Below are 18,716 nucleotides of genomic sequence, written 5' to 3'. Positions count from 1 at the left end.
ATACTTAACTGTGTGATGCATAGAGCAGTTAATTGTATGCAGAGAAGATTTAAGTGTGTGTGAAGAGAAGACTTAATTGTGTACAGAGAATATTTAACTTAACTGTATGATGTATAGAACACTTAACTGTATGTAGAAAAAATTTAAATATGTGCAAAGAAGATTTAATTATGTATAGAGAACACCTAACTGTGTGATGCACACAATTAAATATTCTCTGTATACAATTAAGTCTTCTCTGCACACACTAAATTGTATGATGCAGAAAATACTTAACTGTGTACAAAGAAGATTTAAGTGTGTGCAGAGAAGATTTAATTGTATATAGAGAACACCTACTGTGTGATGCACGCAGTTAAATATTCTCTATACATACTTAACTGGGTGATGCAGAGAACACTTAACTGTGTGCAGAGAAAATTTAATTCTGTACAAAGAATACTTAACTGTGATGCATGCGGTTAAGTGCTATCTATACGCAGTTAAGTATTCTCTGTATACAATTAAGTCTGTGTGCAAGGAAGACTTAAATGTGCACATAGAATACTTAATTATCTTCTTTTTTTTATTTCCTTTTCTTCTTTTTCTTTCCTTTTCTTCCTTTTTCTTTCCTTCTCTTCTTTTTCTTTCCTTTTCTTCCTTTTTCTTTCCTTCTCTTCTTTTGTTTCCTTTTCTTCCTTTTTCTTTCCTTCTCTTCCTTTTCTTTCCTTTTTCTTTTCTTTTCTTCTTTTTTTTTCCTTTTTCTTCTTTTTCTTTCCTTTTTCTTCCTTTTTTCCTTTTTCTTCTTTTTCTTCTTTTCTTCTTTTTCTTTTCTTTTTCTTCTTTTTTTGTCTTTTTTTTCCACTGTATCTATCAATATCAAGAAAAGAAAAGAAAAAAAAAGGAAGAAAAGGAAAGAAAAAGAATAAAAGAAAAGAAAAAGAAGAGAAGGAAAGAAAAAAGAAGAAAAGAAAAGAAAAAGAAAGAAAAGAAGAAAAGAAGAAAAAAATAAAATAATGAACGAGTGACAGTTAGGTTAGTAAGCTTGGTATACAAGTAATATGACATGGTTAACTTAACTGTGTGCAGAGAAACCATACCTATGTGCAGGAAACAGTAAATTGTGTGCATAGAACAGAAAACTGTATTTCGAGGTTAATTAAGTATGTACCATCGTTAGTTAAGTGTGTTTCAAGTTTAATCGAATATGCGCCATGCTAAGGTAAGACTTGGCTCACAAGAACAACCTATATTAAGTGTCTACCACATCATTATAATTGATTCAAAACATTTTACAAAAATCAAATTGTTTAACTTAACTGTGTGCAGAGAAACCATACATGTATGCAAAAAACGGTAAACTGTGTGCACATAGCAGAAATTATGTTTCGAGGTTAATTAAGTGTGTATTGGTTAATTAAGTGTGTTTCAAGCTTAATCGACTATGCGCCATGTTAGGATAAGTCTTGGCTCACAAGAACAACCTATATCAAGTGTCTACCACGTCGTTATAACTGATTCGAAATATTCTATAAAAATCAGATAGCTTAACTAAACTATGTGTACAAAAACTATATCTATGTGCATGGAACGGTAAACTGTGTGCACAAAACAGAAAACTGTGCTAGGCTATATTAAGTGTTAAAACATTGATTAATTGTGTGCCAAGCTTACTTAAATATGTGCTATACTATATTACCTGTGTACCAAGCTTACTAACCTAACTGTCATTCACTCATTATTTTTTTTTCTTCTTTTCGTTTCTTCTTTTTCTTTCCTTTTTTTCTTCTTTTTCTTTTTCTTTCCTTTTTCTTCTCTTTTTCTTTCCTTTTCTTCCTTTTTCTTTCCTTTTTCTTATTTTTTTTCTTATTTTTCTTTCCTTCTCTTCCTTTTCCTTTCCTTTTCTTCTCCTTTTTTTTCTTTTCTTTTTTTCTTTTTCTTTCCTTTTTTTCTTTTTCTTTCTTTTTCTTCCTTTTTCTTTCCTTTTCTTCCTTTCTCTTTCCTTTTTCTTCTTTTTCTTTCCTTTTTTTTTCTTTTTTTTTCTTCTTTTTCTTTCCTTCTCTTCTTTTTCTTTCCTTTTTCTTCTCCTCTTTTTTTTTTCTTTTCCTTTCCTTTTTCTTCCTTTTCTTTCCCTTTCTTCCTTTTTCTTTCCTTTTTCTTCTTTTTCTTTCCTTTTTCTTCTTTTTTTCTTTTCTTCTTTTTTTTCCTTCTCTTCTTTTTTTTCTTTCCTTTTTTTCTTCTTTTCGTTCATTCATTTATATATGCATGTATTTATTTATTTATTTCCCTTTCTTTCTTTTTTTCTTCTTTTCTTTTTTTTCTTTTTTTTTTCCTTTTTTTTTCTTTTTTTTCTTTTCTTCTTCTCTTCTTCTTCTTTCTTCTTTCTTCTCCTCCTGCAACGTCGCCGGCGTCGGAAGGGGGCCGAGCCATGGCGGACACAGGAGGGGCCACAGGAAGGGGTCGGGCCACCGCCGCCAGCGGCCGTAGATGGCCCGCGGAGAATTCTTCTCCTCCCGCGAGGCCGTCGGCACCGGAAAGGGGCTGGGCCGCGACGGATGCAGGAGGAGGGTGGGTCGTGGCCGGCGACGGCCGCAGGACGCCATGGCCGCCCTTCTTCCTCCTCTTCGGCGCCTTCCCACCGTGGGGCAAGGGCGGGGATATTCTCGGCGGCGCAGCAAAGCGAGGGGGCTGGGGCGGGGGTATTTCCGGCGGTGCAGCCGCGGTAAGAGGCTCGGGAGGGGTCGGGCCACGGCCAGCGCCGGGCCGCCGGACGTGGCGGGCCCGATCCCGTTTTTTTTTTCCTCTTCTTCGGTGGGATGGAAGATAAAATAATAGAAATTAAAATATTCTTTGAGGGCATTTTTGCCTCATAATAAAGTATTGAAATATGGCTTAACTGATTGTTAAACAACCAGTCAACAGGGATTAAACGCTAGAGACTGGTCAATAAATGTACCGGTGATTAATTACCCAAAAAAATTTAATGAACTTTGACCACGGTACAAATGAGATGGATCTCATTAATTATATAAATTTTACCAACTACAAAAAGATAAAAAATAATGATAGAGGGAAAGTTTAGGGATCTGCTTAAACTTTAAGACAAATTGAAAAAAAATATAAAAAAATAGAAAAAAAACAAGAAGGCCCTATGAATAAAATAAAAATATTTTTCAAACAATATCCTATCATTTACAAGCTTCAACAGGGGATTCTGGATTAACTTCTAACAAGAAGTGATAGGCTTCCTATCCTTTACGAGCTTTTTTACGTTATAATAGTTGTACCGGCGAGCATGTGAGAGAGAGAGTATACAGTGGGAATGGAGACAAAAGAAAGGGAGGCGATGGGATTGGGAGGATGGGTGGTGGGGTCGGGGGTTATACTGTGGGAATGGGAAGCGTGGTCACGGGCCACCGTCTCAGGAGTAAAGGTATTCCATCATTTTGGAAAGTGGAAAAACGAGTGCTCTTTAGTGTTATGTTTTGATATACTTTTATTGGTCGTTAGGGGGCCCGTCGTGAAGAAGAATGGTATAGTTTTCGCAGACTACAGTTGAGCAACAGGGCATACTAATTGGAGATGTGGTCATGGTCTCACCTAGACTGCTGCTGCTGCTCTCATTATTTTCATTTCTGGAGGTGGATTTTGGGCTAAGTATTGTCTCATTTTGAAAAGTTAACAAGGGCCCACATTTGGTGGTGAACTTAAACATAAATGAAGGTTACTAAGATTTGGATGTGACATATTCAAACTTATAACTTGACATATAATTGAAGAATTATTTGAGCAATCTAATTAGTCTTAAACAACTAATATTTTTTATATCAGCCACAACTTTATTTCTATTATTGGCATCTCAAAGTTATCATGTATACTTCACTAAAATAAGTCTGAGCCATCAGTATGGTGACAGAAAAGGAATGAATAATATATTATCCATGTGGTTTAGTGATTGAGATGAAAAGATTATCTTAGAAGTGCCCAGAGCAAATTTAGATTGATAATTTCTATAGAATAGTTTACAAAAATATAAAACAACATCAGGCATGAATGAGGGTTGTCACCTCAACAAATTCTCATCAACTCCTTTCAACTTTTTTTTAAATATTTTTTTTGCTACAACAGTTGACTCATACAAATTTAATATAAATACATGTAAAAAATTAAAAAGTAGCAAGTTCCATAGTGCTCTAATCCTCCCAGAGTCTTTGTTAACATGTAGCAAATCCCGCAGTAGCAACTCCTATTTCAGTTGTTTCATAGTGTTTATATTCGAGAGCACCCACGTGTCAAGCTGGTAAAATCTCTTGGGGCCAATACAACTATACAAGGGACCTGAGTTTTTTTTATTAATGTTTTTATTACATTTCATAATCTAAATAAAATCTTAATGGGCCTTGTCTGTCTATTTTCTAAAAACATGATTAGACCAAACTGCAGCTTGTTAATTTGGCATGCAGGTTGCCTGAGTTCTTAAATCAAGTATGGTCAGTTAAAATCTGAACCGGTTTTTGTCAGGTTTAATCCCAATTGGGCTTCTGGGATCAAATTGCAAGATTTACATGGAGCCCCAATTTTACCCTGCGAACTTTTAAGTGATTAACTAACCAATGGGTCTCAACATGGCCGCAGGTCATGCCAAAATCAAATCAAAATATTGAACAAATCCAAGTCCAACCCGTGAACTTACGTTTATCTGGGAATATTTAAAAACGTTGGACAAAATTAGTCTTATCAGGGCCCCTTTCCCAAACAAAAAAAAATGTTAAAGCCTCCAATTGACCGTCACAGCTACAAACCATAAATCGAGTTTGTCATTAAATTATATGGTGCAAGAATTGCCTCAAAGCAATTATATATTCTCTATGTTGTCCTGTTGCTTGCACTACCATTTGCTATAACAAAGGCCCAAAATAATAGCAGGCACATTAAATTGGGAGGCTTGCTGCATGAGACTCAAATCAGTGCTAAACCCCTAAAACCAATTAGACTGTGATGAACTATAGTTTGCGATAAGGTTCGCCGTTTCGATATCGGACTCTATATCGGTGCCACACTAGCACAGTGTCGATATAACAAATTACACTCAACTTTTTTTTTTTTGACTCAAACGAGATTAACCTGTGCCAAACTCAATTGAACACCAACATGAGATCAATAGAGTATGTCGAACCCGATCATCTCTGCGATATCCAAAGCCATATGCTTAAACCCTAATGAGGGAAGCCATCGTCACTAAGCTATAACCCAATTGGCTAGTCTATATGGAGCTGAAGTGATGTACCCTTTTCATGCTTTGAAAACTAGCAATCAATTATGACCACTCTTTAATTCTCCAAAAATTTGCAGCAGGTCATTACCATCCATGAAGCTTGAGATATAACATATAACTAGCGTCGATCTGGACATTGCATATGATAAGTAGCCTGAGATAAGTAGCCTCCATGTCTAGGTCATTCTTCAATGCTGCTCCACTTTGCATATGATGTCTTTCATTTTATCCAATTTCATATTCTTTAATTTATTACTCTCACTTCTTTGCGTGTGCATATGGTTGAATCCAAAATTTCAGTAGTATAGCAAATTACCTGATCAACCTAGCCAAAATTAAACGGGCGGGCTGCTAAACTGGCTATCGAAGACGGTCCAACTTGAAATGCACAAACAAGCAGCAAACTTGATAGTCTGCCAAGCTTCCTTGCATGCTAGTTAGCGATAATGTTATATATCTCTTTATGGAAGGCAATGATAAGTAAAGGCTAGGGCTGCAAGTGGGCCAGGTAGGATTGGGATTGGTACAGTCTGAATACATTCTACATTGGAATCTAGTTGAAGAAAAGGACTCAAGCCTAATCCATTGTCAATTCAAATTGGACGGTCTCATGTTTAAGAGTTGTTTATTGATACATTAGTTTTTCCAAATCAAATTGGGTTAATACATTGGTTTTTCCAAATCAAATCAGGTTAGAAATAATCCAAACAATGATCATAGAAAACTTGCATATACTGGTTATATAGTCGTATATCAAATATATTATGCAAGGAGAGAAAAATGTGTTGTGCCTTTTTTTATAATATTATTATATTTATAATCTTGTATATTAATGTAATATATAATTGTTTGTTATTAAAGATTCTTATAGAATTATGTGATTTTATACATTGAATCAGATGGTTGTTCTTCTTTTGGTGGGATCTTGACTTCATATCTGTCAGTGAAAAATCCAATATGTGTGGCTTAAATCAAGGATATCCACATTACTGGCCATGATCTGCAACATATTTATTTCTTTGAAACCAAATGTCATATTTCTCGGAGTTGATTGAAGCCTCGATCCGACAGGCGACAGGAAGGAGCGTAGTATGTCCATTACATAATGACCATATCCACAAATATATCTCTAATCAATTACTTCCAGCCAAACAGCCTTTTCTTTTCTTAATAATTGGTGCCATTATATCCATAAAAAAACAGAAATCTGAGTTTTTTCATAGTTATTTTGAGAGTAACTGACTTTTTTCATACTCGTAATTAGCAATAGTTAATTTACAATATGTCAGTCCACCTCCATAATTTTCCTAGTTCAATAACCAAACAAGCCATGCATAGGAGGACTATGATAATCTAGTTGATGTTTTCTTTACAATTTGTATATTTACAACCATGAAAAAATTTAGTATTAATGCTTTCTCATTCCTAGAGTAACGTTGGCCTTGTTACAAACTTCAATTCAGCTTGTCAAATAACCCTCATGGCCCGGCCTATCCCTATGCTTTAGGATGCTGTGCACGTAGTGAATCTGATGTGCCCCAGAAGATGGGAAAATCCAGTACATTTGGGTATGCATGGAGAAGATGATACCACTACACTCTACCTAAAAATCTAGCAATTAGTTATTCTGAAGAAATGCAGGCATGCTAATACTTTATCTACACACATTATTTGATTTTAAGATATATACAAACTGTACACCCTGCATGTAGTCGTAGATAATATTTTCCTAACGTGTAGTTTTAAGTTGAGTAGAAGTAGCATTTATATATAGGTTTTAGAACGAATGCTGAAGTTGATATTCTCCTAACATACAGGTGCTTTAAGTATCAGAAGCTCAGGGCTTAAGACTCGGCCTCTATGACGTCCATTATAATGATATATATACTTAGGGCCAAAAAAAATTTAGGTAAGCTCCTTGCTTAGCTAACTCATGAAGACGTCCAATGGAGTCCGTCTTAATTCTTGCCAGCCATGAGCCATAGGCCTTGGAAAAACAAATGTGCCCTTTAGGATTTTTTTATATTCTTTTTAAATTTTTTTCAATAATCAATGTATGTCTTTGCATTAAATCCACCATTTTTCTCTTTCGATGCATCGCTCGTCATGTGGTAGTCAACCAAAAGACTCCCAAACCCATCACAAGAAAACATGGCCTCGCTCCCCTTTCTTTTTGCAATTTATTGGATGTGTTCAACTAAGTAGCATCAGGTGTTTAAGTTTAGACCTTTTAAATTAGAATTAACTTTATATATTTGCATGATCTACCTGTGAAACCCACTAAGTCTGAGGTCAGTGGACAGTTGTAAGCTATATAGAGCATGTAGCTCTTCTACCTGAAAACGGTTCAAAGAAAAAAAAGAATTTTTTAGAATTTTTTTTCCCTCTAAAGAAAACACTTACACTAGAGAAAGGCCTAATTCTGTCATCCTTCTCTCTCTCTCTCTCTCTCTCTCTCTCTCTCTCTCTCTCTATAAAAAAAAACAACCAATGTTCTAGAAAATGCCATTTGATAGGCATCTGATACTAAAAGCTTTCATAGAAACTATATGTTGTTTGATTTACCATTCTACTTACACCTGTAATTACTGATCCAGACAAGATATACTCATCCAATAGAGTGATGGCATTTTTATGCTTTAGGCTCTGAATTATCTGATTTGGAGTTAAGAAATTAAGTGCATTCAATTGGTTCTTTACCTTCATTTCTAGGAATGAATTGAAGACTTGCTCTCTCAAAATCAAAGACAAGCTTGTCTGTGATAAAATAATGACTTACAAGTCTCTGCTCTTATTATGACTTACAATATAATGATAAAGATCATTCATGGCTGGAAAGTGAAATTTGTGCAGCAATATTGTGTGATACTCTCCTAGCAATGATGTCACAGTTCATTCGTGATGATTTTCTTCTTTTTCTCATGGACACTTCTTTGACACCAGCAAGCTTGAAATGTCGATAATCTAATATACATAATCATGCGAACCAATCTTACAATTGCATCTTATTTTCAAAGATTCTTCCATATCGATGATGTAACACCAGACCGACATGATTAAAGGTTAGTCCCATACCTAAAGAAGGTAATGGATCAGTGATGGCATCTCCAACATCATGCATCAGTCTGACATATGTGCTCAGAATCCCATGCAATTTTGTTTCTTTTGATCAAGATATTGAATTGTGATTCGAACAATTCATTGGGATGTCCTGAAAAGGACGACCGCATTAATCAATTGATACATTCTCAAAACTCCATTAAATGGTTCCCTCTGACTTCAAAGTGCAAATATTCGCTGAGGTACAGGTACAAAATCATTAATAATTGTCTAAACTATTAACTATTACTACCATTGCCATTGATTCTATAAAAGATTATATTTTTTCTGCTGTTATTCTGTGTGCATGTCCAAGTTGAGTGCTACATGAAAAAGGAATTATAATCCATGCTTTACTACATTGTATTACTTTCAAATAATTGAATTAATCTATGCTTTATCATTTATAAAAGGAGTATAAGAAAGAAACTAATGACATTGACATTGCTTTAGACATATTTTTCACCCAAGAATGAGAATATATACGAGTGCCACCAATCATTTCAAAGATATGATGTGAAAATTATACTAGTGTCAGTCAATTTTGGTCAACATCGCTAAGGAGTGAATTCAGTGGGTTATATAACTCAGTTTGTGGTTTATGCTTAATCTTAACCTGAATGAGTGTTAATACAGTAAAATGTATGCATAGACCATTTGAACTAATAGAAATTATTAACCAAAATTTTTTGATATACCTGTGGCTTCTCCTTTCATTGTGAATTATAAAAATTTCTTGTTCTTGATATAAAAAAAAATGTCATTTAGATTGTCATATTGTCATGGCTAATTAACTTATGCTACTACCGTTACTATGGTTATACTAGCCTACTATTGCATTGCGTGGTGACAAATCCCTTCATTAGTTATTTGATTGAATGAGTTGCACTTGTTGATAGAATTTTATTCCCATGGTCGTTTCAGTGATTCATTGGATTTTCTTCAACTTAGACCGGTGTTGCTATCTCTCCCGGGACCGGAATGACTATTCCTGCCCAATGGGTCTACATTCATCCCATCGGTTACTCTTCACTTTTCGGCCATTTTTGTCATTTGATTCACTTTGTAGTTCTAAACCATTGACTTTTTTTTTTTAACGAGAATTATCTAAAAGGTTGTACATCATTGACATTGAGCAAGAATGAGTTATTGTTAGAATGTACTGAATGAAATGCTACCATTGCTTGCCCTCAAGAATCTCTTCTATGAAAAATGTTTGGACTATTTTTTATGGAAATATTGTCAACAAAGTTTGCTAGTTGGCTTGGGATTCGACAGTCTCTATTTAATTATAAACCAACTAAAAATTAGCCACTTGCAACTATCAATATATAGTTAATAAAATGGTGTAAAGTTGCAACTGATAATTTCTGTTGCGTAGTCGGTTGACAAGGATATCTACTTCTCCATTTTTTTCATCCCCTTTTCCTTTTGATGTAAGAGGGGAAAGGATATTTGCAACCTTGATATGTGAGAGACGTCTGAACCACCTTGTCCACTAAAAGGAAAAGAAAAGGGGAAAAAAATCTTATACCCTTCGAAATTTGTCTTGTTGCTTCCCATCATAAGTCTCGTTCACTGTTTATCTGATATAGTTTTGCAGGTACTCTCCATTATGAGATGGTGGCATGTGCCGCACAAAAAATTAGAATTGTTTCCTAGATTCAGTTGTTATTGCTCAAGGCCACATTAATTGTGATTTAAGCCTCTTTTAATTGAAAGGTATTGGCAATAATTAGAAAGACCGAATTAGAAAAGTCAGTGTATGCGAGAGAGAGAGAAAGAGAGAGAGGGGGAATATGAGCAAGATTAGTAATGTAGCTGAGAATAGGTTTTATACTCTGCGAATCCAGAACGTGTCTCACATGCAGAGACGTGACCTAGACCAATACAAGCAATGGATCCAAATCCACCACTGCACCCTCCAATAACTTCACAAAGATGAATGCATTGCTTTAAGTCATGAAGAAGTCATCACATTTCATCAAATGGGACTCCCCGTAAAAGGATTCCTTGTGGACTTTGGGGCTGTGGAGTTTAATGGTAAAGAGGCAACTCTAGGAATTGAAAGCTAGCATTCGTTACCCGTGAAAGAAAGCAAATAAAAGAGAGAGAGCTCTAGGGATGTGTAGTAAAAGCCTGCAATCCTTTACGAGGAGCACAGCTGTACCCTTGATCATTTGGTGCCTTCCCTATCTTTCCCTTCCACATCATTTTTTTAGTGCCATCACCATTCTGAATGCAGTAAACCGAAAAAGTATATATGTATAGAACATGTCCCATACTCCACGGTCATAAGCACTACCAATCCAATGTCAGTGCAATATAATATTAAAGCCTTTCTTTTACCACCCCTCCCTACCTCCCAACCTTATCTTACACCCAATCAGAAACTGGAGAATAACTTTGGTCTCTTTTGGTTTTCAAAGTCCCCTTTTATAAGGATTAGTGGAACAATAGCGTCCTCTATATACCTCCTTGTATCTCTCTCTATTCTTCTCCATCCTTTCTTTTATCTTTCCTTGTACAAAGTCCACACTGCCTAGTTAGTTATGGATAATATCACAAACAATACTAGCAATAGCAGCTCTTGGGATCTTGAGATGAATATGGGGAACTATTTGCTTTTTGATCATGCTCCCTTTGAATTGGTCCAGCCCATAGACCAACTTCAAGCTCATGTCCCTTCTCCTAGCTTCCCTAGCGACCAAATGGAAATCCAAAGGCAGGCAGGAGGAGGAGAGTATGAAGAGGAAAGGTTGGGAGCGATGAAGGAGATGATGTACAAGATTGCAGCCATGCAGCCGGTGGACATCGATCCCTCGACGATCAAGAAGCCCAGGCGGCGGAATGTTTGGATCAGCGATGACCCGCAGAGCATCGCCGCCCGTCACCGGAGGGAGAGGATCGGTGAGAGGATCAGGATCCTCCGGCAGCTGGTCCCCGGGGGCACAAAGATGGACACTGCATCGATGCTTGACGAGGCCATTCATTACGTCAAGTTCCTCAAGAGGCAGGTGCAAGAGCTCCAATCCCCGCATATGGCACAAGTTTTCACAGGACACCCGGCCAGCTCCATGGGCTGGCCTGTGAGGCCGGATCCTCATGCCTCATCTTCCTCCTCCTCCTCCTCCATGGGAGCTCCTCCTGGATTAGGGTTTGGTTTCGATGGGACTGCTGACCACCAGATTCACGGAGGTTGTAGAGGTAATTAGCTTAATGGATTAATAATGGGGTACTTCTACCTAAATCTAGTGGATAATTCTATGATATGCTTGTCTATGGGGTTGTAACTATCATGAACTAGTAGAGATGATAAGAGAAACAATGTGTTTGATGTAGTAGTAGAGAGGATATGTGTATATACAAATGTTTATTTGATCATCAAATTTTCTAGTCTCCTGTCTTTCGATATATTTAGGGATTTTGTTAATTTTTGTGGATGGGTGACACCACTCGGTGACAATTTGGTTGACCAGGTGGCCCCCGAATCATGATACCCGTTACCTTGGATCATGTATATATATGATTGTTCTGATTCTTATGAGCGTATAAAATATGGCGTGAATTGTTTTTTATTACAAGTTATGAAGTCTATGTTGGAAGTTTGTTTAGGAGAGTTCTTCCCCGGGAAAGGAACCAGAAGAAGCCATTGATGCAGCCAACCATTCAAATGTTGAGGGCCTCTCTCTCTCTCTCTCTCTCTCTCTCTCTCTCTCTCACGCATGTGCATACCAAAACACATCCCCCTTGTTCCACCATGAGAACTTCCCCAGAAGCAATTTGCACAAATTAATATATCAACCCTTATTATTTTATATACAAATCTTGGGTCTTTTATTTTTTAGAAAATAAAGATCTTACATTGTGGATGCATGTAGAAAGTTGTTGATTTATATGCATGCATTGCATGTTATGTATGTATCTATGCGTGCTTGCAAGGATGTATATATGCATATATAGATTGATGTCACGCCCATATATAGATCACACCAAAAGCTGCTACAGGACTCAAAATTCGTAGTTTCGCCTCTCTACAACGCCTTCCTCCAACAGGCAGCTCTTCTGATACTTCTGCATTAGCTTTCGATCTACATACAATATTATAATGTCATATCTGTGAATGCACACATACATGCAGGAAAATCTCATATTATATAACTATAATATAGGTAATATTGTCCCAGGAAGAGATGACCGTAACCTTCACTTCTTCCATCTTCGTAGGAGTATTCACATTATGAATATGAAGCAGTGTTTACATAAATTTACAAATTATATTGTATGTATATGCAAATTTATATGAGAAGCACCACATCAAAGCATGAGATGGGCACTGAACTTTAGCACACAGCATCAGCTTTATCAGTCTATAAACTTTGCATGCTTGTCAGGAAGCCCATTTTGTGTTATGGCATAAAAGATCAACGCTCATCTTTAACCTTTTTTTTTTTTGGGGGATGAAACTAATTCTTTAGCTTTGTTCCATCATAAAATTATGGCCTAAGAAGCCATTTACATACATTTTTAAAGTTGCTAACTAGACAAAGTTGCATCTTTATGCCTATATATGTATGCATGTGATCAGCTACTTATGTATTAAAGAAGTAGCTGTTAATATATATGCATGCCCAAGCGTATATACTCTGTGTATATTTTAGTTCTTGATGGCTACAGGAAAAGAAAAAGAAATAAAAATGGAAAGATAATGTAGGGCAGGTTTTCCAAGAATCCAGATTTTAATTTTTGTAGGCTGACATCATGATTGACCTCTAGATGAAATGAATTTCAACAAATAGATTACATATGACCAAGATGTCAATACTTCAGCTGACAGAGGAAGTCAAGATTAAATATCTATAGTTATATATCTTTCAAAAAAAATATTAAATTTTGGACATTCTCCTAAAAAATAGAAAAGTATGCATGCGTTTTCATATAATAACTCATAAATAAACGTATAATTAAATAGTAAACAAGATTTTGAAATTTCTCAACCTTATTTTAGTACTGTAAGTCTGCATTTTATAATATCAATTTTTATACATCAAGCCAGTATTTTACTTGTGGCAACAGCGGCAATTCAAGTAGATGTTTGCTGGAAGCAAGGATATACACTTTCACTTAAGCGTAATTGTCTGTTAATGGTAGATGCTTATAGGTCTGGTTTCGTAAGTTCTTGAGCCTGAGGTTTTCCCTTTGAATGTACCAAAAAGAAAAAAAATAAGGTATTTTTCACATATACCATATTGGTGATGCCAAAAATCAATAAAGTCGATGCCTCAACAAGATTAAAACCATGTATACAGTGCAATAATTGATGTTGGTTGGGCATTTACAACAAGGTTACTTGATCATGTAATGTGTCAATATGTGCATGGAAGATCACATAAAAAGAAATCATGCATTAATCAGATTGATTTTTGTATTCAGTCTCTCCTTGGATCCGACTCCTGTCTCTTAAAATGAAAGGAAGGCAGAAGTTTAAAGAATTTTAAAAGGGGCAGGTAGAGATAGAGCAAGCCATGTCCAATGGTTAACAAAATTGGTGGCAAACTCTTGTTGCCATCCCACGTTCATGGCCTCCTAAATTTCAAAATTCCGTCAATACCCAGCCTATACAATGGCATGAAGCTCTACGGCTGGTGCCTTCACATATAGATAATAACTTTGGGTTTTTTAATATATCATTGTTATGTAACCCTTAACCTGGTATCTAGGAAAGAAAATGCTTGATCATTTAATTTATTTCGTAAAACTTATTTCAATCTATTGTAGATCGGACTAGATTGCCTGTTTTATAAAATAGTTAAATATGAATTTATAATTTAATCTATTTAATAAATAGATCGAAACTGAATTGATAAATTTTAGATATCACATCCTACTCATGTCTTATTCAATCTGATCCAATTGCCGCCCTATCATGACTATTAAATAATAATAATATTGGCTACTCATTTGGTCTCAGCACTATATATTTGAATAAAATAATATTTTTATTCTAAAAAATAAAATTTTAAATTCAAATTTTGATACCAACTGAATGATTAATGATCAAACAATTCACGTTACTTTAAGATAGCCGTTTGTTATTTCGAAGTACTGCAGCAGTTTCTCCTTTCCTTTTTTTTTTTTTTTCCTTGTTGCATCATACATTATTATTATTATTATTATTATTATTATTATTATTATTATTATTATTATTAATTTTAAATGGTACTGGGCTTGCAATTTTTTTTTAAAATAACCTGCAATTGATTTGCATGTATGGTTGTGGTCAAGCACCATATCTGACATTACTTCTGTAACGAATTTAGGTGGGGTTGGTGCACAGTGATGTCCATAATGAACCTTACTGTACTGTGTTCAGAGCATTAATTAGAGCACATTGATAAGATTTCATGCTGCAGTTCCAGAGGAGCAAAAGCAATAGAATAATGGTGGGAGGACGACCAATCATTTGTAGCACCGTTGGGAGAATTACACATGGAAGCTTGGGGGGAATGCTTCCCCAGAGTCAAAATCAGATCCTCCTCATAAGATGTATGCAACAACTAGCATATAATTGTGCGAGAACATCCAATTTAATTAAGGGGGTTTACTAGTAAGCAATGTAACTGCTATTTGGAGCTTGAGGATTCAATTGGTTATATATGGACATGCTCCTCGTAACTGAAACATAGTTACAAAAATATGTATGATATGTTGGAAAAATGATACCCTACATTGCGTGCACCTGGCCAATAATCATAACCGTTCGTTTTTGTAGCGATGAACTAAGCTTGCTGAATGAGATCTCCAAAAATAAATAGCTATAATTGGCTACGTGCACAGCTACATGGTGCACGCAGTGTAAGATATAATTTCTTGATAGATTGACTAGTTGTTCAACCTTGCTAATGTGCCGCGCCTTCCTTAGATGGCTCAAATGTTTATTGGTCTGTATGAATAGATTTTTAATTGATTAACTAATCGACTTAAATCTCCCATGGTTGCCTTTAATGTTTATGTTTTTGTTTTTTTTGTGAAAAAAATGGTGATGACTCTGATGCTCCATTGGTCATCTATATTTGTGTGCTCCTCTTACTAATGCTTAAATTCTTTACCTACTTGTTGATTATGCCCACAAGATAAGTGGGTTCCTCAGGAATATGGTTTTCATCTTGGATGACATATCAGTTTGTATCTCCTGTAAATAATAGAGTTTCCTCTCTCTTTTTTTTTATGTAAAGGAAGCCAACCACACGACTATAAATAATAGGTACAAGGTTGTTCTTTTGCTAAAAAATTTTGGCTAAAATTTTTTAATCTCTTTCATTCTATCTAATCTAATCTAATCAAAACCACTGTCCAAAATCATATTAAGTTTGTGTTTATTATTTTGTTGATATATTGATATTTCAGCTGTTATACTTTAGCTATGATGATATCCCGGTCCTTCTGATCTTGTTGGCTTCACCCATATTTGTCGGGTGTGAACTGCTGTTGTACCCAAAAAAATAAATAAATATTATGGTCCTTCATTTTCAGCATTTCATCTTCTACAAGATAAATAAAAATGCAGGATCATCACCTTATATGGCTCAGCAATCAAGATAGCTTTAATATCATAATTAAAATTGCCTATGCATTTAATATAACAAAATTCAAGAGAAAACAAAAGCAGATTTGAGATCAAATTGAATGTTAAGCAGATCTCAATCTATTTGGATGTGGTCGCTAAATTTGGTGTCCAACTAATATCAGTATATTCGTCTTCATGTTCTTCAAACAGTAGCGCACACAACTCTTTGATTCTTATGTAAAAATACTTGTTTTAATCTAATATATTAACATAATTTTAGGGATCACGTAGCAATTTGGGTCGGCCATAATATTTTTTTTATTAGCGTGATCATGTATGGCCTATATTTTTTTTTATTAGCATAGTCTTGTTAGAGTGTTTTAGGGATCACGTAATAATTTATATTAGCCAATAATATTTTACTTTATTAGTGTGATCCTATATTAGTCTATATTATTTTTCTTGTATGCAGTCTATATACTAGTATATATAACTCTTGAGATGTACTAAATGTAATAAAACAAAGATATAAAATCATTTTTTTCTCTCTTTTGCAAATATTTTAATATTGTATCAGAGTCACCAATCAGCTAATTTGTTGTCGCCATCTCTTCTACTTTTGTTATGGCTGTTGTTGCCATGTCTAGAAACTTTGAAGACTCCTATTGTAGATTTATCGATCTCTGTTTTCTGGTGAATCAACACTTAAAGATCTTCTATTTTGTGGTAAATCCGTATATCCTCTATTTACTAGTGAATTAACAATCGAAAATCCCATATTCTTTAGTAGATCTATAAATTCGCTATTTTTGGTAGATTAGCATCCGAAGATCCTTTATTTTCTAATAGATCCGTAGCTCCTCTCTACTACTTTTTTCTTCAATTTCAGATCTTCAGTTGTCTGTCCTCACTGTGGCTCAGCCCCTTTCTCTTCATTTTCGATTTTATTTGCTGCCTCCAGCTCCTTCACCATCCAATTCGAGGTCTCTTGCTCCTCTTTCATGGTGCCTCCATTTACGAGAATTGTCGACCTTTGGTTACCTTATCTCTAAGCTTTGTTCTTGCTCCAACTATCGTCTGTTATATATATTCTCGCTGCTACATCATCAGACAAGTTAATCAGCCACATAGGCAGACACATCAATCTATCATGCTAGTCAGACATATTAACAGACATATCAGTTTACTATATTATCACATCAGTTTAACACATCAGTCTACAATATTAGCTTCTGAACTGCTATAACATCTCATGTTCTACCACATCAGGCTCCATGCTGCCACGTCAGCTCTTGATCTACCACCACCACGTTAACCTCTAAGCTACTATGTCAGCTCTTAGTCTATTACGTCAGCTTCTGAACTACTACTTCAACTTTTGATTTATTACGTCAGTTTTTAGGTACATTCGTGATATAAGTTCCAAACTCAAGTTGGTACCTATAGTACCATCTTGAGTTTGAGAGAAAATGTTTGTATAATTTTAGGGATTATGTAACAATTTGTATCAGCCCATAATATTTTTCTTTGTTAGCGTGATCATGTATCGGCCTATATTATTTTTCTTTGTTAGAATATTCTTGTTAGAGTGATTTTAGGGATCACGTAACAACTTGTATCAGGCAATAATATTTTTCTTTATTAGCATGATTCTATATAGCCTATATTATTTTTCTTGTATATAGTCCATACACTAGTATATATACTCTTAAGATATAACGAATGATGGAACAAAAATATAAAATATTTTCTCTCTCTCACTTGTTTTGTTTTTCTCTTCTTTTGCAAATATTTTAGCATGGTATATCTTATAAATTTCAAATGGAAGCAACCGACAATGTCACCATGTTTTCAAAAGGATTTACTCCCTTTATTCCGCCTCGTTCCTCAGCGGCCCTGAAGTTTGTCATGGGGCCATGCATGGGAGAAAGCATTGAAATAAAAAAATATGTAAAGCAGGATCCTGTCGCAGGGACAGTAAAAGATAATGCCTTGTCATTAATAAGATAGGAACAAGTCCATTTAAAGAAGGACAGGCTATAGAACTCGCCAATTCGTTGTATACTGGGAGCAGTGTAGGTTGGAGAAAAGCATAGATGGTGGTAGGAAGAGAGGTTCCATTAACTACACCTGGAGCCACACATGATACTTTAAAGGTCGATATCATAAAATGTGGAGGTGATAGGTTGCATCATAATTAATAAAAATGATCATTATAAGCATGCTGATAATGAGAACTTGCATACAGAACTAAAGGATCATGGATCATAGATGCTGGTTTCTCTCCATGTCGTTGCCGAAGAAGAGGATTTCATCTGAAGTCTTCACTGATATTTATAGACAACCTGGTGGGGATTCCACATATGTTCCTCTTGGTGGTGATTACATCAAAGTTCCACTATGATGAGTGGATCCAGAACAAATTCTTCACAAGTGGCTCTCTGCATGATTTCCACTTGTCATGCACTGAAGGTGGAGAACTAGTCTCTCGCAAGTGGCTTTCTACATGGCTGCCCCATATGCTGCTATTGACCAGGAAATTATTGTTCAGCGAGCGAACGCTGCCTCGTAGATGAACAAAAGACACTGCAGCAGGCGAGCGTTATCCTGCACTTGACTGGGAAGCCTATTCGCTGGGCAATCTGAAGCTATTTCATTGATCATTTGCGTGGTACTTGAAGTCCAAGGATGGACGCGTGTCAACTTGAGTTACTTTAGATCTTAATAGGATATTGTCAAGCAACGGCAGCAAGTAATTGAGTCTAGTGGTTCCTCATAGAAAATTATTGTCTTATG

General features: G+C 35.6%; 1 protein-coding gene across 1 annotated transcript; it reads left to right on the top strand.

Moving 5' to 3' along the window:
• The first annotated feature begins 10,763 nt into the window (after window positions 1-10,763).
• On the top strand, window positions 10,764-11,722 carry LOC113463163 (transcription factor HEC3-like). Its single transcript, XM_026807213.2, has one exon. The coding sequence runs from the start codon at window positions 10,906-10,908 to the stop codon at window positions 11,566-11,568; it is 663 nt and encodes a 220-aa protein (XP_026663014.1). The 5' UTR covers window positions 10,764-10,905; the 3' UTR covers window positions 11,569-11,722.
• Window positions 11,723-18,716: the final 6,994 nt, after the last annotated feature.

The sequence above is a fragment of the Phoenix dactylifera genome, chromosome 1, assembly GCF_009389715.1.
Source record: "Phoenix dactylifera cultivar Barhee BC4 chromosome 1, palm_55x_up_171113_PBpolish2nd_filt_p, whole genome shotgun sequence".
In the NCBI taxonomy this organism is placed as follows: domain Eukaryota; kingdom Viridiplantae; phylum Streptophyta; class Magnoliopsida; order Arecales; family Arecaceae; genus Phoenix; species Phoenix dactylifera.
This window is presented reverse-complemented; position numbering and strand designations above follow the sequence as displayed.

What these genes read in the sequence shown, in the direction of transcription:
- LOC113463163 (XM_026807213.2), top strand. Translation starts at nt 10,906, where the DNA reads ATGGATAATATCACAAACAATACTAGCAATAGCAGCTCTTGGGATCTT.